This window comes from Apus apus, chromosome 3 (genome assembly GCF_020740795.1).
Source record: "Apus apus isolate bApuApu2 chromosome 3, bApuApu2.pri.cur, whole genome shotgun sequence".
Lineage (NCBI taxonomy): Eukaryota > Metazoa > Chordata > Aves > Apodiformes > Apodidae > Apus > Apus apus.
Window position 1 is genome coordinate 3,430,142 of NC_067284.1, and position 25,448 is coordinate 3,455,589.

The 25,448-nt window shown below is 40.2% G+C and overlaps 1 protein-coding gene across 1 annotated transcript in view; it reads left to right on the forward strand.

The window, feature by feature from the left end:
* The window catches only part of PDSS2 (decaprenyl diphosphate synthase subunit 2), a 111,836-nt gene that overhangs the window by 36,502 nt on the left and 49,886 nt on the right, over positions 1–25,448 (forward strand). Inside the window, exon 2 of the mRNA XM_051613157.1 lies at positions 8,836–8,967. Coding sequence (XP_051469117.1) covers positions 8,836–8,967 — 132 coding nt within the window. The remainder of the gene's footprint in view (positions 1–8,835; positions 8,968–25,448) is intronic.

A 25,448-nucleotide genomic window follows, 5' to 3' on the forward strand; every position in this document is an offset into this window, starting at 1 on the left:
TTAGAAGAGGTGCTGCATTTTGACTACGGGTGCTGGTTGTTTGTCAGCCACTTAAAACAATTTCTTTCTATTTATAAGAAAGAATTGTGTTTACAGGACTCTTAGTGTGTATTTGGCTTCAGCTGCTTCTTGAAATGAAAACAACCCATTGAAGCACAGAACCTGGGACCTCTTATTTCCTGCTAATGAAAAACCTTCAGTGTTTTTAAGAAATAAATATTTATAAAAAATTAATGTCAGTAATGCTGAAGACCAGTTAAGTTGTAATTTAGAAACAGTATTGAATAGAGAAGGTTAAAAGAAGTATTTAGATCCTTCTGTAATGACGATATATATATATTAGCATTTTTGCCTTTTTATGCTTTAGGCATTTGTAAAACATCCTGTGAGCATTTTCAGTGGGAGATAATGGCCAGGAGTTGACCTGTTTCATTGTTACATTTCCCTTGTGGAGTTTATTTAATGCAAAATACATTTTGATGACAGGCTGTACAATTACAATATTGCTGAAGTGGCACTGGACCTCCAGAGGTGTCCGAATTCATTAGCCTTGTGAAGCTTGTAACATTTCTGTCGTTTAGGGAACTCTTAAAAAAATACTGGTCTTGCTTTCATTTTGCAGAATATTCCTGCAACCAGGAGAGCCTTTTTTTCACAAAAAGGCAGTCTTGTGCTGGAGGAGACCTGTTGATATGGGTTGACAGTGGGGTGCTAGACCTCCCACAGAGTTTAAATAGAGTCAATATTGATGGAGACATCAGGCACACAAAAAATAGGCTTCTGTCTAAGTATTTGTGGTTAGAAAAATAAGGGTGCCAGACCTGCAAGCTGCTGCTGGTCAGAGTAATTGCACTCAGACACTAACTGCATTTTTTGGTATTAGCTTGCCTGCTACCCACATCACATTCCAAGATCAAGTCCAACACTGACTACAAAACCCAGCATTTTTTTGGTTTAAAAATACATTTGGTGGTTTGTGTTCTATGTGGTGATTTACTATCATCCTTAAGGTAGCCCCTTCTGCCCTGTCCCTACCACTCATAAGATGTGATGGGTGGACTGTAGAATTATTATTAAAAAATACAATATTTTAAAATGAATAATCAATGTATTTGAGAGAAATATCTGATTACAGCTGCCCTTTATTTTTATACTGGGTTTTTTACATGTCTATAGTAGGCTGTTTTCAGATCTTAAATTACCATGCAACCTAAAAGCACCTCCTTTGAAACTTTTTCAACCCTTGCTGTGTCTTCATCCAAGTGACAAAAAAAGATGGTTGTTCCCTTCTCCTTTATAAGCAAAACTTTTTACCTTTGTCCTCAGATGGTCCTAAGTTTTGCAGAAAAATGGGAGTTTAGAATGTTTTTGTTTGTTACTTTTTTTTTTTTAACTGCAGCTTCTCTCATTGATCCTAGGAGATAACCTACCCTAAAGGAATTAAGGACATCAAAATAACTATAAAATAATATGCAAGTGTGTAGCTGATCTTCTATGTCGGTAATTCAAGTCACCTCTGTCTTCTGTAAGCAAAATCCTGTGAAAACTGAATAGGTATTTTCTGCTCTCATGGTGTCACACAGGTGGAAGGGACCTTAGGAGCTCCTCCAGAAGTTTCCTGTTCTAGAAGGTGTGCTCCTGCAACCTTCTTCCAAGATATTCTTCCAACTAAGATACTCTTTTTGTTTCTACTCAGTTGTGAAGAATATATGTAATATTTTAAAGACAAGCATTATGTGAATTTCTGGGACTCTTTAATACCTACGTTTCATAAGAGTGTATTTTAAAGCATATGTGGAGTGATCTTCAGTCACTCTGCCCAGATGAGTAGGTGTCTGAGACTTCATTGATCTAGAAGAAGTTACCCAAGTGTATAAAGTTCCCTGCATCCCAAAAAATGTTCCAACTTTTTTGGAACTGAGCATTTTGAGCCCTGCTTTTCACTGAAGGCCTTGGATAAAATTAATGAAGTGTGCCTTAAAATAAAACTAGCCAAGTGGAAGCACAGACACAGCATTGTCTCTAAGTTATTCAGCAACTATGACTATACAGGTGCAGCTGTGAACCCTGTAACTTTCAGGCAAGTACTTTCTCACTAGGCCACAACCATTTTTCTTTTGCACACGAGCAAGTTACTTGGCTGAAGTTAAGACTTTAATTTCTTTGAATGAAGGGCCAGTGCAGAGACAGGCCTCTGTCTTCTTCACACCTGAGCCCTCTTTGGCTTTTGTCTGTGAAATGTTGTGGGTTTTGTGATTTGCTTCACAGAGCTAGTGGTTGAGGACTTGTTTGCTCAGAGGAAGGGAGAGGAGGAGTGCTGTTGTAGAGACCTCACTAGTAACCTGCCATAAGAGCACCTTCCTGCAAAGTGGGACGAGAAGATCGAGTTCCCCAAGCCTAGCCTGACCCATTGCACAGGTGTTTTTACTGGATAAACCCTTTAATTACTAGACAGTTACATCATGGCAATGGGCCCCATCCCAACCCTCTTTTTCAGGTAAAGAAGTTCCCTCAACCCCAAAACTTACTTTTCTTACACAAAAAGATGTTTAGTTGTCCAAGCCCAGGGATAAGTTTCTGAAATGTACATGTTCTCATCTGTGGCCTGCAGTGGGCTTTTCAGTTGAGATGGCTCATGGTTTTCAGATCATTCTTTCTTTTGTGTTTTCATGTCAGCTGGATATTTAATTTGAATCCTGTTCTTGAATTCTCCCCATGTGAAATAAGTTTGTCTCCTGTTTTTCTTCAGTTTGTCTCCTTCAGCTTGTCTGAACTGTGCTCAAAATATGCATTATGACAAAGCTGGTCTCCTACAGCTGTGGACATTGGAATGGTTTTTAATGTGTTTTGAATATATATTGTGCAGAAGAGCATTTAATATATACTTAAAACTTAAGCAGCAGGTGAAAATAAGTCACTACAGACTATAGAAGATTGACTGCTCTGAGTATTTGAATATATGCATGTTTGTCTGTGGTCGTATGGTGACTCCTAGGATTCAGATAAGTGCATCTATAATACAGGGATTTAATATCCATTTTTTAAAAAAGTATGTCAAGAGTTTTTCTCTTATTTACTTCTGACGAGTCATTAATAAAGCAAATTGGATAAAAGCCCTGAGGCTGGTAGAACTCCTGCATTTCTAATAAGGGAGCTGACAGACTTGCTGAATAGCTCCATGCCTTACCTCTAGTGCTAGATATAGAATTGTCAGTTATAATTAATTTTTTAAAAGTCAGTTGTTTTTTTTTAATCAAATGTACCTGCCCCTGTAACTGTGAGCACCTTCTGTATTGAGCAAAATAGATGTTACTTTCCTGAGATGTTACAGATTTAAAACTGTGTTTATATTGTCACATCTGGGACTGTCAGTTTGAATAGAGGGGTTTTCTTTTTCAGAACAGGTTGTATTTCAGCCTAAAAATGGCCTGTGTTTTCACTGACGTTACCCTAGGCTTATAAATCTTCTTCATCAGCATAATTGATTTTGGTTGTGTTACAGGCTTTCCCAGCTGCTTTTTATTAGAGCTGTGTGAACAGGTGATTACTTTTTTTTCCCCCTCCTGTTTTGTGACATCTGAAATGGGAAGGTAGAGGAAGGCTCCCTGTCTTCCTTGTAGGTAAACAGAGCCTGTGTCTGATCTGAAGCAAAATGATCTTGTCAGCGACACGTCTTTAATAAAGGAAGGGCAAAATCACCAGCAGAGACGAGGAAGACAATGATCTGTTGACTTCAGCCCCTACCAGCAGGGCTGTGGCTGGAGCACACAGCTGGGCCATGGTGGAGGGGCTCCAGCTGGCCCACCGGATAACTGATGGAAGGGCTGCAAATCCAGCACCTCTTGATTGGCTTCGGCCACGAGCAGAACACTGGGGAAATACTCAATACATTTGACTAAACATTTAACAACCTCTTTTTTGACCCTTCTAGAATACCTTACCACATCTGTTTTGATTGGAAATCTGTTCTGTATTCTCAGTGGTTAAATTTGAGCTAGCACTACTACCCATAGCTATGCTTTCTTCTGCTACACCCACTTAGAGAGACAGTTGCCTTCACAGTTGCCTGCACTTTTTTATTCCCATTTGGCACCATGAAATTATCCCCATGTCCATATCTTCCTTTCAGTACGTGGAACTGCCACATTTCCTCTCTGTTGTTTCATTTCAGAGTTTAAATTAATGAAAAAAAAAATATGCCAAGAACATTAGCTGGTTTTGTCTCGTGCAAATAATTTAAAATCTGTGCAGTATTTAGATAAGACTGCTGAAAAATATGAATGGTGCTTGAAATAATAGTTGGTTTGGGGTTTTTTTCTTGTGCAAGTGTATATTACTGATGGAGTTAAACCTGACAGTTATTGGAGATTAATGTTTTAACTGCAAAGTCTACCGAAATGGCTGCACATGTGGAGAAAGACACAAAGCATGAAGTGAAATGCTCCTGTTTGCCTGATTTATTCTCTGCAGCAGACAGACCCTGGTAGTAGGAGGTGTAGTTTGCAGCACATTAGCTGTTAGCCAGTATCATGGCTGGAGTGGGAGGTGTGAGTCCCTTGTGCCTGTGCAGTGTCACTCAGTGTGTGTTGGAGCCAGACGCTTCTTCCCTCTGCTGGAAGAGGAATTGTTTTGGTGAACATAATTCTGTGCTTAAAACTGGGGATTTGCCAGTTCTCAAATGGGTTATTCTGTCACACAGATAATGCCTGGAGTACATACGTTTTGGGTTGTGTTTTTTTGGGGGTTTGTTTTGGTTTCATTTTGGTTTGGTGTTTTGTTTGGGTTTTTTTGGGTTTTGTGTGTGTGTGTTTTTCTTGATTATTTTTTTTTTACTTTTTTTGCCCCCAGATTCTTAACGTTTTTCAAAACCGAGTAGTACAACAGTGTTTGACTTCACTACCTTTTTTGCTCTGCGCTCCCTGGGTCATTTGCAAGATAGCCAGCCTGTAAATTAGAATAAGCAATACTATGCTTTTTGGGTACCTCATGCCTGTACTTGTGGTGTTCAGCAGAGATTTTCCCAAAGACTCTTGGCTTGATGCATCTTTTCCTGCGTGCGTGTGAACAATTTCACTTGGGTTGCTTTTAGTTCACTTTTTTTCCCCCTAGAGGCACCTGTCTCCTGCCACGTACCCATCAAGACTAATTGCACCATCTGGAAGACTTTGTGTAGCTGTTGCTGGTGCAGAGTATCTCTGGGGAGTTTAATTCTGAGCTGTGACCCCTGGAGCCATGTCAGGGAGCTGCAGTAGTTTCTAGTGTCTAAAAGATGATCACCAGAGGCTTTATTTGTCTCAAGTCTGATGCAGTTTGCTTTAGTGTGGGTGTGTTACATGTCAATAGCACCGCTTCAGTCATGTTTTGGATGGAATTAAACTTTGAATACTGGTCTGGTAATTCATAGGAAATGCTGTCTAAAATTACATCCAAACCATATGCAACACAGGCTATACGATTAGGGGTAGAACTGACAGACATGTTGCTCCTAGTTATGACACTATTTAATTTTTATATCCTGTTCTTCCCCCCCCCACATCTGTTCTTCTCATTAATGTTTTTCTGCTAAGAATACAAGGCATCCATTGGTGAACATCTCTGAACACTTGTTTCTCTTACTGCTGTGAAAGTGAGTGTTTTCAGCACAGGTAATTTTCTGCTTCTGTTCCTCACCTAGTCTGAAGCAGGTAAAAGCACCTTGGTGCTTTGCTTCTAGTGGTGACTATCCAGGCAGAGACTTATTTAAAGGCTGGTGCTTTATAATCCTGTGGTGATTAACTTTATTCTCTAATTTTGTAGTAGCAAGCTGTAGGGCATTGGGCATGGGGAAAAAAAAAATAATGTTTTGATTGTTAAAAGTATCACCATAATTTTCTGTATTCTATGGTTTCGTTGTTTGGTTGTTTTTTTATTAGGTTATTAATTTCTCCTGAGACCCTGCCTTCAGTAAAGCACTCTGAATTACCAGCATATATATGTGGAAAAAAAGCAATTTTTCCTAAAGCTACTTTTCTCTAAAAATGATGGACTTGTAAATAGTGTTGAGGAAATATATTTGAATTGAACTGCATCATCTGTGTAACTTGTGTGCATCTGAGTAATGTGGTCAACTGAAGTTCAAGCCAGAGAAGTACTTATTCCACCACAAACCATTAGGAATTCTGTATACAGGATACATACACACTATATGTTATAAATTATATATATTTTCTGTTTTTTCCTGGGTAGTTTAATGTTCATTGTGGCTCTGACTTCAGAAATCTATTGAGTTTTAAGCGTTTTAATTGTCTTGGCTTCATTCTGTCAACTGTATATTGGAACCTGGTAAGAAAAAGTTGTGTGCTTGATGAGAATAAAATATTGGTTACCCTTCTTCTCCTGATTTTTCACAAATGTTTTAATTGGTTTATAGCAAGGTATTGTGTTAATTGCTATTTAAATTTCACTGCTCTGTTAAGAGAGACTAACATTTAATTGGATTATTGCAGATTAGAATGGGTAGCTAGTGCTGGCTTTTGGCTAAATTTCAGCCTTGACTGTACATGTTTAGTATCCACTTGGTTCTTAAAACCTCGGCTTGGTTAACCAAGCTCTGTTACTACCTGAGGCCATACACACTTGGCTCTCTTTTGGAAATTTAGTAGAAATTGATACCTTTTTCTAACACCACAGCTGCCCACATTGCTGAGAGTGTGGAGTGTAGTTCCACCCACCCCTGCCTTGTCCTGGGCGCACCAGCCCAGTAGTCTGCAGGTGAAGCAAATGGGATATGAGGGTATCAGAAAGGCACAGAACAAGGAGCCATGGCCTTGTTTGGCTCATTGGACCCCATCAGAGCTAAGAATGTTGTGGTAGAAAGCCATATGAGCCCTATTGGCCTCCTCACTAGTGGCATTTGTAGGCTGTAGCTGCGCTGAGAGTGAGCTAAGGACTTCTCTGGAGGGGATAGTTTCAGCCTGGAATCAGGGCAGGTGGGAAGGTCAAGCTCAGTAGCACCAGCTGCCAGAGTGGAGGCTTTTTGAGACATGTAGTTTGGGCCATCTCCCCATCACTGCTGGGAACATTGTAAAGACTCAAGAAGTGAAGAATTTTTTTGCGGTAGCACAAGAACTTTCACACAGAAGGGTGCTGCTACCTAAATGAGTGTTTTTGTAATGTTTCTGTGTGAATGAAATAGTATACTGAAGATATCCTTGCATTGTGAAATGGTGTAAATGCAGAGAAAGAATCCAAATGAAACTTTTAAGTTGCATCCACTGTTTTCTTTATTCAAACATACTTCCAAGATCAACATCTCAGGTTTTCATCCAGATGTTTTAAAGACAGTTCTGTTTTGATTTTCTTCAGTTATTAGGGCTTAAGTTGTACTCTGGAATAAAATGAGTTGAAATGCTTAGCAACCCGTGGTGTAGTTTTTAACATGATTTATTTAACAAATATTTAGATTATATCGGAGCTCTTTATTGGAAATTAGTTTACAAATTAAATAGCATCTGGAATGTATTATCCTTTCTTCTTGCTGTTTAGCCTTACTAATGAACATAGAAAGTAGAAAGCAGCTTGACAAGGACAGGAAGAGTACATTTGGAGACATTGCAGTCAAAAAGGAAAGCTAAGTTTGCTTTAAAATGAATTAATTTCTGAGCTAGTGTCTCAGAGTGATCATTTACTGTTGCTTTGCACAGATATGTTTTGGGGGGCAATTTCTTTCTGACCCCAAATTTAAAGTTGTAGCATTTAAAACTCTTCTTTTGTTTAAAACAAGTCTGCTTTTATGTTGCATCTTTCATCAAGTTCTGCAAAGCCTTCTCCTAATATACTTGTACATATATGTACTGTGTGTTCTGTTCATAACCACTCTGATCTCAACAGTTTTCTTTCAGAATGTTATAGGTTTAGGCTCTTTCCTTTTCTTCTCTTCACGTATGAGGCTTCTTTTGGCTTTTTTTTGTACTTAAAAAAAAAAACAAACGGAAAGCTTCTATATTCCAATTACAGTAGAACACATTGAATTATTTTCACCAGACAGGGCAGTGATAGGACAAGGGGAAATGGTTTTAAACTGGAAGAGGGGAGATTTAGGTTAGACATCAGGAAGAAATTCTTCCCTGTGAGGGCAGGAAGGCACTGGAACAGGTTGCCCAGGGAGGCTGTGGCTGCCCCATCCCTGGAGGTGTTCAAGGGCAGGTTGGATGAGGCTTGTGCAGCCTGGTCTGGTGGGAGGTGTCCTGCTCGTAGCCAGGGGCTTGGAACCTGATGATCTTTAAGGTCCCTGCCAACCTGAGCCATTCTATGATTCCGAAGTACTCCTCTTCTGACATGACATGAAATGTCTGAATAGTGGATGTCAAGAAGGGGCCAGTGTCTGTTCAGTGGTGCCTGTGATAGAACGAAGGGAAACAGCACCAAGAGACAACACAGGAAGTTCCACCTCAACAGGAGGAGAAACTTCTTTCCTGTGAGGATGACAGAGCCCTGGGACAGGCTGCCCAGAGAGGCTGTGGAGTCTCCTGTGGAGACTTTCAAGACCCATCTGGACATGTTCCTGTGTGACCTGCCCTGGGTGTTCCTGCTGCAGCAGGGGGGGTTGGACTGCATGATCTTCAGAGGTCCCTTCCAGCCCCTGTGATTCTGTGATTCTATGATTTAATCTTGAATACTTGCTTTTCTGTGCAATAGTAGTCTTTAATTGTAAGTGTCAGGTAAAGGGTGGCAAAAGATTATGATTAATAATTGCAGCTTATTTCCATACAAATGTGAGTATTAAAGACTTGACGAAGTGATGACCAGAGTGTAAAATCGTGTTTCTTTTTTTTTTTCCCTCTTTCCTTTTTGCAGGGGTTTTGTGTATGACAGCAGAAATAATTTACAGATGCGAGGTTTGGTTGTGTTGCTTATTTCCAAAGCTGCTGGACCCAGCACAGCAGAGCTCTCTTTCCAGCACAACATGGTCAGTGGAATTTATTCCAGGTATGTAGTAACTTTCTTCAGAATGATACATCAGAGTACGTTTGATCGGCAACTTGGTGGTTGTATCAAAGCAGCTTAAGTGGCCTGCTCAGCTCTTCAGAAAAATCACTACTTACCCAATTACAAAACTTTGTTCCTCGGGGTTTTCTTAAGTTTTTCCATGGTGAAAACCATTCCCTGCTCTTTCTCTAGCTCTTACAATATTCATGCCCGTTTCTTACTTGTGGCTGTTGGGCATAACCAAATTGAAAACATTTATACAAAGGTAATTATTTGGAAGTTTATGTTGAGGGGTACTCGAAATCAAAAAAGTAAAGATGCTAGAAAATATATTTTTAGAAGAGTATTTTCATTTTGAGTTACTTGGGTGTCACTCAGGTGCACTTACTAGAAATTTCAGAGTCAGATTAGCCAGAGTTGTGAAACACTAGTAGTTTCACTGAGCAGGTAAGTTTTGCTTGTAGCCCTTTTGAAGGATATTTTCCCATAAAACAGCACTGTAAAGTTTTTACCTTCCATATGCCACAGCAGAATTAGTGAGCGTATCATTAAGGTTCCTCAGGCTCTCACTGAGGTAATTCAGCTTCGTCAAGTTCCTAAGTATCTTTTTAAGTCTATAAGCTAAATTACTTAACACTAGTAACAACAATGCTCAAAAATAGTGGTTGCTGTCCTTTGTATATTTGATAGTTAACTGTTCCACTGAAGTCATAAATTAGGTCTGCTTGGAGAATTGTAAAATTTGAATTTTTGAGGTAATTTTGAAAAATTGTGAGTGTTGTTTGGTTGAGGGAACAGGCTGCTATATTTTCAGTTAATTTTGTTTCTGACCACTGTGATGTGTTAAATTAAGAGACACCAACTTACTGACGTGGTTGTATCCTGAATTGGTTTAGAAGTGCAGAGGTTAAAATTGAGAAGACCAAGTAAATCAGCATTTAAAAAGACATGTAATATCTTAAAATAACAAAGCAGAAGAATGTGTATGAATGAGTACAGACAGAAATGACAATAAGTAAGAAAAAAGTGCTGTAAAAGAGGCTTGTTATGGAAGGCTGTGTTGTCCCTTTAGCAATTTAATTCTGTTCTTGTTTTGTTTTGCCCTCAATGTCCCCTTTGTGAAATTTTTATATCTATATGCAAATGATGCTGTATGAAAGCATAATTCTAGTTGGTTGATTATGGCATGGAAGGTATTTTAGTTTGTTTTGTAAATGATGAAAAAAGTTGACCTCGTAAAAGGAGAGGAAAAGGATTATTTTTGGTAAGTAAATTCTTGAGGATGATGATTCTGACCACGAAGGTAACATCTGAGCATTTTAAAACTGCCGTGGGGAAGATGACTAGTGGAAGGTTTCATTAAGGAGCAAATAAGACCTTGAATTAGTAATGAACCAGTTGGTGTAAATGGACATCCTTGGAACTGTGCCAGTTCACCCAACTGAAAATCTAGCTTGATAATCTAAGTTTGAGCAAGTCAATAGCCATTATAATATCTGGTTCAGAGTTACAAAGGTACTCCAAAAATGAAGCACTCTGGAATCCGCCCACACAGGTTCCCTTAAGGGTCATTACTGTCTCCAAAAGTGATAACTAGGGAGTTGTTAATTTAAATGGCTTTTCAATGACACTGGAATTCTGTAGCATGGTGTAGATATGAGCAAACTGATGCACACGAGGAGAACACCAATGGTTTGATTCATTTTGTGCCATAGTGGCCACTTCTTGCCCTCCATGGAAGTCACTGTGGGCTTTGCCTTTGATTTTGGACTCCTTTCTTTATTTTAAGGTACTTTTCCAAATACGATTTTAAATGTGAGTCTAATTTCTGATTTTGATTTCTCCATTGTATAAAGTAAAGAGAACAGGCACCTTGTAAAATGGTGATCTTAAAGGGCTTTAGTGATTGTTTTGTGTATTACAAATAGTGTTTTACAAACTGCTTTCTCCTGAAGAAGGAAAAAAAAAAGGAGGTTGTTTTCCATTAGTACATTTTTGTCTGCTGTCTTGGTTACAGTGTAATTATATATGGTGTGTGTGTGTTAGACATACCTATCAAAGGCAAAGTATATCCCTCAGTGATATGAAGAAATACACTTAATTCTTTATTGTTTCTGAATGTTTCTAGCCTTGGAAAGTATTTTTTGGAAATAGATTATTACAGATTTTCAGCTCAGCTGTAGACTCTACAGCTCTTTTTGTTGCCATGCCATATAATTACTTCATCTTTATATATAATATTTTACTGGGAATATTATTTCTGGCACTGTAATGAGCATCTTCACTGCCTGATACTTACGTGCTGTGAACGTTATATTGTGGACTATTAGCTGGGATATGGCTCACTTGATTTTAGGGTATTTAGTAGTGATTAATTAATTGCATTCCTGAAATCCAAGCATGAGCTAAGTTGTTCCAGTACTTGTCAGAGATTGCACCAGCCCAGTCTTTCTTTTCCCACTGTTTGTGTTGGAACCAGCTCTTGTGCTCTCTTTAAATACTCAGTCCCACAGCGGATCACCAGGTTACATCAGTCCACTATGTCTGATAGTCCACTAAATGTAAAATCTGGGACCTGGAAGGTGTAACAGCACAATAGTTATTTTACCTGGAAAACAACAAAAAAGCATGGTGGACTTTTTCATCCTGGAATCTGGCATGTTCTGCTTAACCTTTTCTCCTTATTTCATATTCTTGAATCACAATGTAAGCAAACAATACAAATACCTGTAATTAAAACAGAAAGACACTGAGAGCTAGATTTGGAATATCAAAAAACCCACAATTTTTTAATCCTATTCTTGTGTTCTCTTCATAGTTCAATTTGTGGGACAGTTGACCTAACTAAATGTATAAAAATAGATTAGCTGTCTGCTTAGCTGGTCTCTGTTTTTTACTGGTACACAATGGAACAAAACGGATGGCTGCTACCAGAGAGCAATCTTTTCCAGAACAATGAGAACTACAGTCTAGGTAGTTACAGGAGCAGGGCTAGGGTAGTTATATGGTGCTGCCTCTGGCTGCTGTTACCTCCAGCTTCAGCACTTCATAATTTGCAGGAGACATGATCCCCCTGCTTTGAGCTGGGAGCACAGGGGTGATTGTATGCAAGGATATCATAGTAATTGTTGGTTGCCTTTGGAGCCATATTGAAGATAAGGGGGGAAGTGTTAGGAAGGCCTGCTTGGCATGCTTGGCTCTGTACAGCCACCTCCCTGTCGTGTTGCCAGCAACCTGACTTTGTTCCTTTTGGCTGGGGAGAGGACCTGGTTTTACTGCCAGCTCAGCCCCAGCAATCCCAAAAGAAGACGAAGAGGAGAAGTAGCAGCGTGATAAACAGCTCTATTTCAGCTGCTGGACAGATTGCCTAAAGTTGAAACTTTCTGCTGGTCTCTTAGCCTCTAAGAAAATATTTCCTTGGCTACAGAAGCATTGCAAATGTGATGATGAAGTGCAGTGCTCACACAGAGTATGCAAGCAGTGTCATGTAAGGGTTGATGTCATTGCCTGTACTCAAGCAAAGCGTGCATCCCATATTCCCTTGAAACTCCTTCTTACTTTCATGCTGGAGAGAAAGCAAAATTCACATTTGGGTTTAAGCAGAATTTAAGTAATGATCATTTATCATGCTAATAGTGTCGGAGAACACCTGAGGTGTGACACGGAGCCTAGAGCTTCGTAAGAGCTTTGAGACACTTTTCCAAACTGGTGATTGTACTAGAGTCAGCCACTCCTCTCTCCATTGCCTTCTTTTAGAGCAAAACTCACTTGGGTGCATCTTGCTGTTCCTTTACTTTGCTGCTGGAAGTGAGGTTTTTAATTGAAGCTCCAGGATCATGTGGTTTCTGAACACTTACAGCTTTATGCTTCATAGCTGGAACTAGATTCTTACAGTTGAAGGTACCAAGACTGGCTTGGTTCCTCTCACTAAATAGCCAAGGAGTATCTTTTTCTCTTGGTGTCTGGCACTGCCAGACACTGCTGGCTGGGGATTGAGGCATCTCCTTGGCTTTATATTGAGTAATGATTTCCTGGCAGCCTCGATATTGCAGCTTAAAATGCAAGTGACATCGAGGAACAAACTTAGGCCATCTCTTCAGGCCTCAGTATCCTTGGCTCTACTACAGCAAGTTATTTTTTTCTCTCTCACATTTTACATCTTTTTGGGTTGTTTTTGTTGGTTTGGGTTTTTTTGTTCCATTAGCTCAAAAAATACCTCTAGTACTGACATCCATTGAGTCAGCTCTGCAGATTGCCTGGGATGCTTGTCAGAAAAAAAATACATACCCTTTTTTCAGTCAGGCTGGCCTGTGCATTCACACTGGTGAATCCTGTGGTCATTAACAAGCCAAAGGCCTTTTTATTCTATCAAATTCAGCGTGTGTCTGTGTGTGTAGGGTGGAATATAGAAAGTGCTATTTCAGATCTGTATTAAAACCTGGTAAATCCAGCAAACAGGTTTCTGGATTGATACTAGCAATACTCTGTCCATGCCTCTTCTCCCTCAGAACAATGCTGCCTTTAAAGCTCCAGAAGTTCATCTCCTGCAGGATGAACATGCTTTCCTACAAGAAGCTGGTACTTGCTTTATAAACTTGTCTGTGAAGCAGAATTTTTCCTGCTGCTTCCAAGAGTGGTGGTGATACTGTAGTGCTGGTGATCATGGACATAGCCTTCTTTTACTTAGAGTTTCAGTAATGATTTTGGAACCAGTATTGATGCTGCTTCCAACAAAAGCCCAGTGTAAGTGGAAGTTAGCAGCAGATGCCAACTCCTTGTTGTGCTGATGGATCCTTTACTCATCAAGCTTGAGTAGTAATTCATGCTAAGTGCCCTGGGTGCCTTTTTTTTGGAGTAACATGCACATGTGGGTCACACAGTCAGATTTCATATGTTCTCTTTGTCATTGTGGCTCTGCCAAGTCGTCTTGTTCTCACCTTCTTTAAAGGAACATTGATTAGAAACTTAAAGGTTTCCAGGAAATACCAGGTCTTAACTGGAGGGTTTGTTCATCCATAGGTTGCTTTTCCTCTGAAGTTTCTTTGGTTGCAAAGAAGTCAGGAGGGGATAGTTATAATTCTAAGGACCCTAAGGACAAAGGACATACTGCTCTGTCTCCTTGCAGTTCCATCTAGCTTACTCCCAGCTTGTCTTTGCTAGATATGAAAACAAAGCTTTGCCTTAACTTCCTTGCCCTGGATTCCAAGCATCTTTACCCTATCTTCAGGGAAAATTCAACCTTCCATTACCCCCCTTTCAGGATAAACCTGCTGATTGTAAATCTAGATTCAGAGGATGATCCAAGCTGGAAAGGACCTCAGGAAGTTTGTGGACCAACCTCCTGCTCAAAGCAGAGTCAGCAGTGAGGTCAGACTCATCTGGCTTTCTTCATGAGGGTCAGGTCTTACAAGAATATCGTCACGTTCACAAGATGATAATCAAAATGTGTTTTAGACAGATGAGTGAACTTTCTGCCCCTGCTTCTAGCCTCATGCTCTGTGTTGAATGCTGCACGTAGCTCACAAGAGGCCACACCGATGGCATCATCTAACCTGTTAGGTGTCCTTTAAGGTCATTTGAGGGCTGAAATAGCTGAAGAACTTTCCATCCCAAGATTTTCAGCATTAGTAACTTAGGCTATGTTAAGGCCTACTGTGAGAACACAAGCACAAAGGTCTTCTCTGTCTTTGGGATGTGCCACCAAAAGTTGTTGTGTGTTAGTGGGGATGCTCTTCCATTTCTCACTGGTGACAGCTCACCATCTGCAGCTCTGTTCTTTCTCTGAAACCCCTGCCATGGCAGGCGTAGCAGAGGTGATGCTGTGCTTGTTAGAGCAGTCTTTAATTGCTGTATGCATGAAAGGCAATCAGGCTGCCTCCAGGGAATGGAAGCTGTGTGAATGATGATCCTGGGACACCTTCAGTCTGTAAAGGTAAATATAGACCAGCATAGCCAAAAATGTAGAGGCTCTGTACTGATTAGAGTATGCTTTTGAGACTTGCAGTCTGCCCAGACTTAAACAAATGGATGTTTGTTTTTTGCCTTTACTTCTGCATGTGTCTTGGCCTGCTGTTGTACTGGGATTTTCTGGTTGAGAGGGATCTGAAATGGCAATACTCTGCTTTGTGTATTTAGTGTAATAGTGTATGAGGTGTGAGCACACCTCTGGAGACTGAGAAAATGTAAAAAGTGTTCCACTTGGAGTGATAAACAGCATAAATACTCCACGAGAATGTGCAGCTTGGGCTCTGCTTTTCCTGAGAGCTCCAGTTTCTGGTGAGTAGCCTCTGGCCTGTCTTTGGGAATGTGACCAAACAGCTGAGATGGTGATGCTGTTTCTGAATCAGAAGACTGTCACATCTCCAGTTGGAACAGGTGACTGGAGAAAAAAAAAAAAAAGGGCTTACCTTCTGGTTTAGGAGGAGGTAAATGTTACTCTGGCAAAGGAGGTCTTCTGCTGTGTAAGCTGTACCTTCATTTGTTCAGCCCACCAGTAAAGTTTGGCCAGCAAATGCTTTCTACTGTAGACAAGCTTAAAGATGCTTGTAATTTTTCATAATTGTTTAAGTGCTTTCCAATTGAAATGTGCCTCCACATAAATCTAGATTTGATTAATTAATGGTTCTACCCAAAGAAATCAGATAGTCTCCCGTTTAAGAGAGAGAAAGGAAAATGCAAATCCATCACAAAGCCTCTTTGGCTAGTCAGCCATGGCAAACATGAGTAAATTTGGGTGGAGGTGAGATTAATTGCATTGTTTCAGTGTAAGTGATAGAGGTTGCCTTGACCTGTTTGCTACTGCGTTTTATAAAAGCCTTCCTTATACCTTGCATGGTGTAGGTTTATCTGTGGAAAAAATTCTGTGTTTGTGTTCTTGTAAAAGACAAAACTCGAGTGAAATAAAATCAAGGAATGACCATGAAAGTGATGATTTTAGGGTGTACAAAAATACAAAGAGCATGAGTGTGTGACTTCTCATCTTCACACCTTGCCCTTCTTTCAGCTTCTGTACTTGAACTGTATAGCATATTCACCTGGGAGACTGGACTTGACTGTTTCTTACCTTCATATATTGAAGTAATTAAATGATGCCTAACTTTATAATGGATAAATATAATATATATTATATTATATATATAATATAATGGATAATATAATCCTGTCACACAAATAATACTTCTGTATCTGTAAAAAGGCTTTTTTTGGGTTTTTTTTCCCATTACTACTTGTCTGAGTTTACTAGTCATGAAAAACTAAATTATATTTACCCTGACCTGGTGCAATGCAGAGGGAGTAACTGTGAACCAGAGTTTGGAAAACTTCATGCTGCATTGCACCTACCCCCAACAATGATATAAATCGCAGTAGAACGTGTTTAAACAAAATAAAAAGCAAGGAATGAGAAAGATGTAGTAAGACCAATAGTACATGTGGGAAGTCAAAACTCAAAACAGGCATTGCTTTTTTCTTTTGGCTAGTGTAAATACTCAAACTGGGAGTTTTAGTGCACTTTAAATTCACATTGGCTTATTGCACACAAGCCCTGGGTCTCAGCTGCAGATATTGCAGAGATTAATCTTATTAATGGAACTGCTAATTGGTATTTGACTTCTAATTATAGTAACAATAGGCCATAACAATCAATCCTCACCTTTACTGGGGCACATTAGGACTCTTTATCATAAAAATGATTTCCTTTGGGACTTACTGTTCTTATTCCTATCTTCTGGAAGGCTGGCTTTCAGCAAAGGTGCAGTATTCCAACTAGCGTGTACTGTGAAACCTTAGCTAATTAACTGGTAGAGAAAATGCATGGTCCTAAAGTACTCAGTACCTAAGTACATTAAGAAGTATGATGCCCTTGACAAAATTATTTTTTGAAAGATAACGGGAAAAATAGCTCAAAATATGAGCCGTGGTGTCTTTTATAATCTTCAATAAATGTATTATTTTGTTTCCCAATCCTTCGTAGTTTTCCCTCAGCTTCTACTGAGAGGAAATCCAAGCCATGATGATTCTAAATTATTTTATTTAGTTTTTGCTCTCCTGGATAAATCCTGTGAGATTCTTCTTCTCATTTACAAGATGAGTCTCAGGAGATGAAAAACACATAGAGTGTGATTGCATTGTTCCTATTGATCATCTTCCACCCACAACAACAAAAATCAACTCTAAATACAAATCCAACAATATTACTAATTCATTACAACCAGTACTTTCCTTCATTATCTTCTTTATTGTTTTCAGCACACACAGCATGTGCAAATACAGCAATTACGTGTTGGATAAGAAAAGGTCCTCTCCTTAATATTGTAGTATAAATCAAAAGGCACTGCATCAAAGCTCATCCAAGACTGTGCAGGGAAGTGGACACGAATCTTCTTCAAAATAAGTCTGTTCAGCATTAGGTAGCAGGGTGAGGTTAACTCACTGTGTCCTTTTTGTTATTTATTTTTTTTTTTTAAATAAAGGATTTTTCAGTATCCTAGCAAAGGCAGTAGGAATGGCTTACCTTGGAGAAACCATTGTGCTGCCTGCTGTCTGTCTGTCCAGCCCACCCTTCTCCTATGAAGCTTCCTCCTCCCACCGCTTCTGGAGTCAGTGCTGGGCTGCCCCAATGAGCAGTGTGGCAACTGAAACCAGAGCAGCACTGGTGGAATTCTGCAGTGGGTCAGGAGCAGCCGTGGGAGCAGCTCAGTCCTGCCTTCAACCTAGTGGAACTTCTCAAAGGAAGGCCAGATGAGCTGTGGGTCACAGGACCAAGAACAGCCTTTCTGTGGCACGACATCTGTGCACCAGAGCACTTCACGGGAGCTGTTCTTCTGGGGTTTGCTGTGAAACCTTCCCATTGCAACTAATTTCTGCTTGAGAACTTTCACATTTTCTTTAAAGAAAATAAAATAAAATGGTGTTTGTGAAGAGAAATTTCCAGCTGTCACCTTAGCGCAGTCCCGTGCTGCGATGAAAGCACACAACAGATGATCTTGAAGGTCCCTTCCAACCCAAACATTTCTATGATTCTAAGATACTATGAACAGCTCTGAGCTTCTTCCTCAGAACTGTGATGTCAATATGACCAATTGCTTCACAGCAGGTTTTTAAGTAACTGTGTCTGTGTCATTTATTTGTCCTACAGTCCCAAAGTATCTCCTGTGCTTTCCCATCTGCTGAAGTACCAGCTGTCTGCTTCCCAGGCACAACCTATTAACTTCTCCCTTGACAAATTTTACAATGCAATTATGCACTTTCAATACAAATTCCTGCAATACTCAGAAAATTGCAGCAATACAAAGTTAAGTATTACAAGCCTTTCTGTACCAATTAATTTATTTTCTTAATATGATTCAGCCAGTGCGCTGATATAATGTCACTGAAGATATTACCAAATTTTTCAGCTGCTGGGGTGGAGTTGAGGAGAAGGTCTTCATGGTACTCCACAAGTATATATGTGTGAAAAATGTACTGATCTTTGGCATATTTTTATATGTATAGGGAATATGTTGTTTCTGTGGTGGTAGCAGATTATTTGGGGTTGTGTGTAAGTAAGAGAGAGCCTGGCTGCTAATGAACAATGCTCTCCCAGCTCAGAAAGTATCCTTTTTTGCTTAAAGTTCATGAGACTAAAGATTATAAACATCCTTTCCTTTCCACTTGAAACAACAACATGGTCTGGACCCTGAGCACATTATACATGAAGTGAGTAAATATTTCTTTGCACTTCACTGGTATGTGGCCTTAAACTTTCAGTAGACTTTCATGTGGAATTTGACAGCTCTGAGATGCTTCTAAAGCAAACAATAATTTAAAAAACAGCCTGTTCTTGTGTATTAGACAGGGCATTGTGTTGCTGGACAGAGAAGCTGGGTTATTTGTAATATATTCCAATATAAAGGTGGGTGTGTGAGTGCACAGAGAAAGCAGGTAGATGGGAAAATACAAGGAAAGAGAAGTTACTACTTACTGTAGTGCTGTAGTCAGGATTGTTCAGGGTAATACATGTTGATTGGTATGAAAAACAGGAAAGAGGCAAGGGAAGATTGCCTAGGAACATTTTATATGGGTTTTTGTGTTGTTGCTGTTCATTTGTTGGTTTGTTTTCTTTTGGAAGGTGGAGAGAAAGGGTTCTAAGTTGAATTCTTAGTTGAAAAATTCTTCGTTGAATTCTTTGATATTAAAGAATGTCAAATCAAAAATTCCTTATGTCAAACTGAATTTACTTCAGGGGTTGACAGCTGTATTGAGAGTAACATATTTTTGGACTGGCTCCCTTTTAAGTAGCCATTGACTATGAAATGAAAGTGCACACAGACATCTTCATATGATAGGTCTTCATCTTTATAAGCAAAGTGTGTTTTTATTTTATGCAGTAGTGGAAGAGAAATTACTAAGGAACAATAACAAGAATTAACCTGATGGAAACTCATTAATAAAAATTTATCATCTTTGCAGAAGCATTTTCAATGGACATGAGATGGTATTTCAGTAGATTGGGATGGATTATGTCGGTCCTTGTTATGCTGCACCTTGACTATTGGAATAAGAGGAAAGTTAAATTGTTACTTAAGTTAGTAAAGGGTTTTAGGTATGGATGGGTTGCAAAACAAACAAATCCAGATTTGGAAATAATGATTGCATTCTGAGTTTAAGTTACTAGAAATATGTTTGAAGCCCCATCCCTGGAAATGTTGAAGGGCAGGTTGGATGGGGCTTGGAGCAACCTGGTCTGGTGGGAGGTGTCCCTGCCCATGCAGGGGTTTGGCACTGGATGATCTTGAAGGTCCCTTCCAACCCAAGCCATTGTGTGATTCTGTGAAAACCAGTACAAAATGTTCAGCTAAATTCATGTGCTGTTCCAGTCAGCAAATTGAATTTTAGCAAAACTACAGTAGTGGCTGCTATCAATAAAAGATCCTATTCTGTGGACTCAGGTAGGAATTATGCAGAAATTAAATTTGTTCTTGAAGGTGATTTATTAGCGTGTAGTTATCTCTGCAGCATCACTCACTTGAGGTTAATGTTGCTTGAATTGGCTGATGTAATTTTACCCCTTACTAAAATGGGTAGATTGAATCATTCTGGGATGAAAGGACCAAGAAAATGAAAGCATGAGATTTTCAGATACCTTGTAGAAGTGATGCAAGTAAGGCAAAAATAGTTGGAAATCATGCCAGTGGTATAATAATAGGTGGGTTTTTCTCATCAAAAGACACATTTTCTCAATATCACTCCAAATCTCAATATACTCCATTTGCATCAAATATATAGTAATGATAATGGTGAAACTTTTCAGACATCAACAGCACCAAATGCTTATTACTAGGCTGATATGGTCCCAGAAGCAGCAGTCTTTGCCTTGCTCCAAAGCTTTATTATCCTTTCCCTGCTGATGATTCTGTCAACACACCTGGTGGAAGGGGCAAGGTCTCTGAGAAGTCTGCTGGCTCCCCTTGGCTATGAGTTTCTTTCCTTCTACGTGGCAGGCAATACCCATCTGCTGCAAACTTCTGCTCTGTGGAAAGCATAAACATTCCTCTAATAAACCATTTTAATATATGGTATTGATGTCCCCATCCAGTTCTGAACACTGGAAGTTCAGGAGGGGAGAGGAGAGCAGGTGGGAGAACCATACTTTTAATTGCTGACTAACATAAGTGCAGGTACAGCTGTTCAAAAGAGTACAGGTTTCCTTGACAGTGTGAGGTATCTGTGGTTCTGCAAGCAGTGCTGGGTATTTATTGGTGTTTCAGAATATGCAGTATGCTTTATAGAAGCATGATTTAAAAAAAATAAATACTTTTTAATATACATATAAAATAAACCCCAGCCCTGTCTGCTACACTGTATTCGAATGATTCACATTTTATTTTTTAATGCCTTTTTCCTGTGCAGTTAGAGAGACAAGCAATCTATTTTCTTAACAGGAGTGCTCATTTATCAGGTGTTCTTTCTTCACTGCATGAAAAAGGTTACCTTCTTTTCTCTTGCATAAAAAGGTTCCATGTATTTCAAGTGTCATTAGTAGCAGAGCTTTAATGTCAAGGTTACTGCACCTTAACTTTCAGCTACATTGAATACAATTATAGATAAACTCTTCAGAGATATTTCAGAGAAACACTTGGAGTGATAAGTCATGCTGGTGGTCTCTGCATAGCTGACAGTACACAGTAATGGGAATTCCTGTTATGTTGGTTCAAACCATCTCCCAGAGTCATTGCAAATAAAATGGCAGCCATGCTCCAACTCTTGGAGGGCTGAGAAACAGCTAATATAGAGTAAAAGGAGGTATGGTCATCAAATGGTCATTAAAGGGTGGCTACAAAGAAGATGGAGACTCCCTGTTTACAAGGAGTCACATAGAAAAGACAAGGGGTGATGGGCACAGGTTGCTCCTGGGGAGATTCCAGTTGGACACGAAGAGGTGAATGTTTCCCCATGAGGACAGTCAGACATTGGAATAGTCTCCCAAGGGAAGTGATGGCTTCCCCCACGTTGGACAGTTTGAAGGCTCAGCTTGACAGGGTGCTGAGCCACCTCATGTCAGCTGTAGTAGTACCTAGAGAGGCTGGGCCAGATGATTCTTGAGGTCCCTTCCAACCTGCCATTCTAGGGTTCTATGAAAATGAATTGTTAGTAGCCTGTGTCTTCCATTTACCTACAAGTGAAACCTTTTACTTCCCTTCATGTCCTTGCAGTTGGTTTTAATGCAAGTATTTAAATATTTTGGCTAAACAAAACACAGAATATTCAAAACTATTTTTAAACCATTGTGTTACATTTGTTGTGGAATAGTTACATGAGATGTATTTGGAAGATACTTGTTGTTGAGGACCTACAGAGCAAGTTGGGGTAGTCCTGGATGGATGGGCACCCTGGGTGAGGCCTAGTTGTTCCATAAGCAGTCTGTCAAAAGTGAAGGAATCTTGGTCATTCCATAACAAAATATTTTCTTTTCTCTATCATTGTGTGCCTTGTGATTTCTGCTTTGCTGACAGTCCTGCCATCCAAGCCACTAATTAATCCTTTAGTTCATACCTCACCTCTGGAATGTTTTCATCAACATACCTTGCTCAGCTCTGAGTCTTCCTGTCTTTCCTCGTATCGTGCATCCTGCCATTCCATTTTTCCCAAGGCTGTACTATGGCAGCTGTTCCCAAAGTTGTGGTCACCTCCTATCTTGCCTGGTTTTTAACTCCTGTTTACAATACCTGCACCTTGCTTGCTTCATTAAGAAAAAAAGACAACTTTTATGCTAACTCCATTTTCAGGTCTTCTTTTGGCTTGCTCTTCTTCTAGTCCATAGAATCACAGAATGATTTGGGTTGGAAGGGACCTTCAAGATCATCAGGTTCCAACCCCCCTGCATGGGCAGGGACACCTCCCACCAGCCCAAGTTGCTCAGAGCCCCATCCAACCTGCCCTTCAACACTGCCAGGAATGGGGCAGCCACAGCTTCCCTGGGCAACCTGGGCCAGGCTCTCACCACCCTCACACTCAAGAATTTTTTCCTCGTGTCCAACCTAAGTCTCCCTTCTTCCAGTTTAAGCTTGGTCATCACAGCTTGAGATATCAGTTGAAAAATTTGTAGCTTATACTATAAAGTCATTTCCAGAAATTCATGCAAATTTTTGAAGGTCATATTGATGCCAGTGTAGCTGAAAAACAGGATTTCCACTACTTCATTGAATCTCCCCTCTTCAAGCTTCAAACCATTGCCCCTTGTCTTCTGACTACACACCCATGTAGGAAGCCCTATTCATTGCTCCTTTTATAATAAATCAGGGGCTTGTGTTTGTTTCACGTTGCTCTGGTTTCATATTTGTTTGTATTTGCTGGTGTCTGCCTGCAAAAATGCCACCTTGTTGGACTAAGTAGTTTGCAGTCAGCATGGTTTTACAAAGGGGAAGTCATGTTTGACCAACCTTATAGCCTTCTATGAGGAAGTAACTAGGTGGATAGATGATGGTAGAGCAGTTGATGTGGTTTATTTTGATTTCAGTAGAGCATTTGACACTGTCTCCGGCAGCATCCTCATAGATAAACTGAGGAAGTGTGTTCTTCGTGCTCAGGTAGTGAGGGGGATCATGAACTGGTTGAAAGGAAGAAGTCAGAGACTTGTGGTCAATGGGACAGAATCTAGTTGGAGGTCTGTGACTAGTGGAGTCCCTCAGGGGTCAATACTGGGACTGGTACTATTCAATATTTTCATCAATGACCTGGATGAGGGAACAGAGTGTGCCCTCAGCAAGTTTGCTGATGACACTAAACTGGGAGGAGTGGCTGACACACCAGAAGGCTGTGCTGCCTTCAGCCAGACATAGAAAGGCTGGAGACTTGGGCAGGGAGAAACTTGATGAAATTCAACACGGGCAAGTGTAGAGTCTTGCATCTGGGGAAGAACAACCCCATGGACCAGTACGGCTTGGGGGCTGACCTGCTGGAGAGCAGTGTAGGTGAAAGGGATCTGGAGGTCCTGGTAGACAGGAGGATGACCATGAGCCAGCAATGTGCCCTTGTGGCCAAGAAGGCCAATGGCATCCTGGGGTGCATTAGAAAGGGTGTGGTTAGTAGGTCAAGGGAGGTTCTCCTCCCCCTCTATTCTGCCTTGGTGAGGCCGCATCTGGAATATTGTGTCCAGTTCTGGGCCCCTCAGTTCAGGAAGGACAGGGAACTGCTGGAAAGAGTCCAGCAGAGAGCCACAAAGATGCTGAAGGGAGTGGAACATCTCCCTGATGAGGAAAGGCTGAGAGAGCTGGGTCTCTTAAGCTTGCAGGAGACTGAGGGGTGACCTCATCAGTGTTTACAAATATGTTAAGAGTGAGGCTGGATGGGGCTTGGAGCAACCTGGTCTGGTGGGAGGTGTCCCTGCCCATGCAGGGGGGTTGGAACTGGATGATCTTTGAGGTCCCTTCCAACCCAAGCCATTCTGTAATTCTATATGGAGCAGGATAGAAAGGTTCTTTAGATCATATCTTATGGGTGTTTTCTCAGAGATGACAATCTCGTTTTTTGAGACAACTGTTTTCCAGCCTGCTGTGAGGGATGAGTTCTCTTCTGGACACTTGAATATTTCTGTGCTATTAAGCAGCAAATTGAAAAGCAGATGAGTAAGTTTGAAGCCAAGGCTGGAAGTTCAGTTTCAACTTTTAGTTTTATGACTTCTGTCACTTTGTGTCACAACCTAACTGTTGTTTTCACTTAGTGTTATTAACTAAATAATATAGAGTTTGCTCATTTAAAGTAGGCTATATTTCTTCCTGGCAAATGACAGTGAATTTCATTCTTTTTATGTCCCATGTTAGATAATAGTTGAGAGAATAATAGATTTCAGGGACCTTTGATCCACCATTACTGTAAAATAAAAACACAACTTCATTTTTTTTTTTCCCCTCTGACCATAATGATTTTAACCTTGTGTACTAATTTGAATGGGCTTGTGGGGGCAGAGTCTTAAATGAGACACAAATGAAGGAAAAATTGCTAATGCTGCCACTGTATATCTAATGAGCACTGTGTAATAAACCATAACCTCTTCAACATTTCTGTGGAAAATGGTGTGATTATTTTGGATGGCTGGCCCTTTGTGTATGGCTCATTACCATCTGGCATAATGTGTATTGATATAGCCTGTAATTGTCAACTCTTATTTGACATGCTGCCTTTAATAAATGTGACTTGTGTGGCTAGAACCCCCTAATGGTTATATGGAAAAGTGTCATTAAAGAATGTATGTCTGCTTAGGTAAAATATGCACCCTTATATACATAAAATAGTTTTGTAGATAGTCTCTGTTTTTCTTTAACTCCTGTTCTTTCTGGGAATCCTTGGATGTATCTGCCCCCTCCCTGGAGGTGTTCAAGGCCAGGTTGGATGGGGCTTGGAGCAACCTGGGCTGGTGGGAGGTGTCCCTGCCCTTGCAGGGGGGTTGGAACTGGATGATCTTCTAGGTCCCTTCCAACCCAACCCATTCCATGATTCTGTGTATTCCCAATACAGCACCAAATATATAGAATTATCAGTGTGGGTTCCTAAATGTGTAAAGACAAACGTGAATCTTGACTGTAGGTTGTTTCCTCTTGCTTAAAATGAATTTTGAAATATTTATTCTCCCATTTGCAGTAAGAAATAATTAAACCCAGTGTTCCTGTGGTTCCCAGCCTGCTGGTGGCTTTGGGTGCTCCTTTGCTGGGAGTGGGAAGTAACGGTCATGGGCAAAGTGGCTCTGGGTTTGATGTGTCTCCTGAATAAGGTGGCTGAAATACATGAATTCAGAAATCCCAATGTTGAAAGCATCTATACCTCAACAAAATGGTCTGCTGGCCAATAGTAAGTTTTCAGACACATGGGCTAACATTAACTGCTGGGAAATCTAAGTCGTCTTGTTTCTTAGAAGTTTCCTTCCTTTGGCTTTTATGGTTCATGACTACATTAAGAGACAGCATCTAGCTAGTCAGATTGGCTTGCAATACAAAGCAGGCCATAGG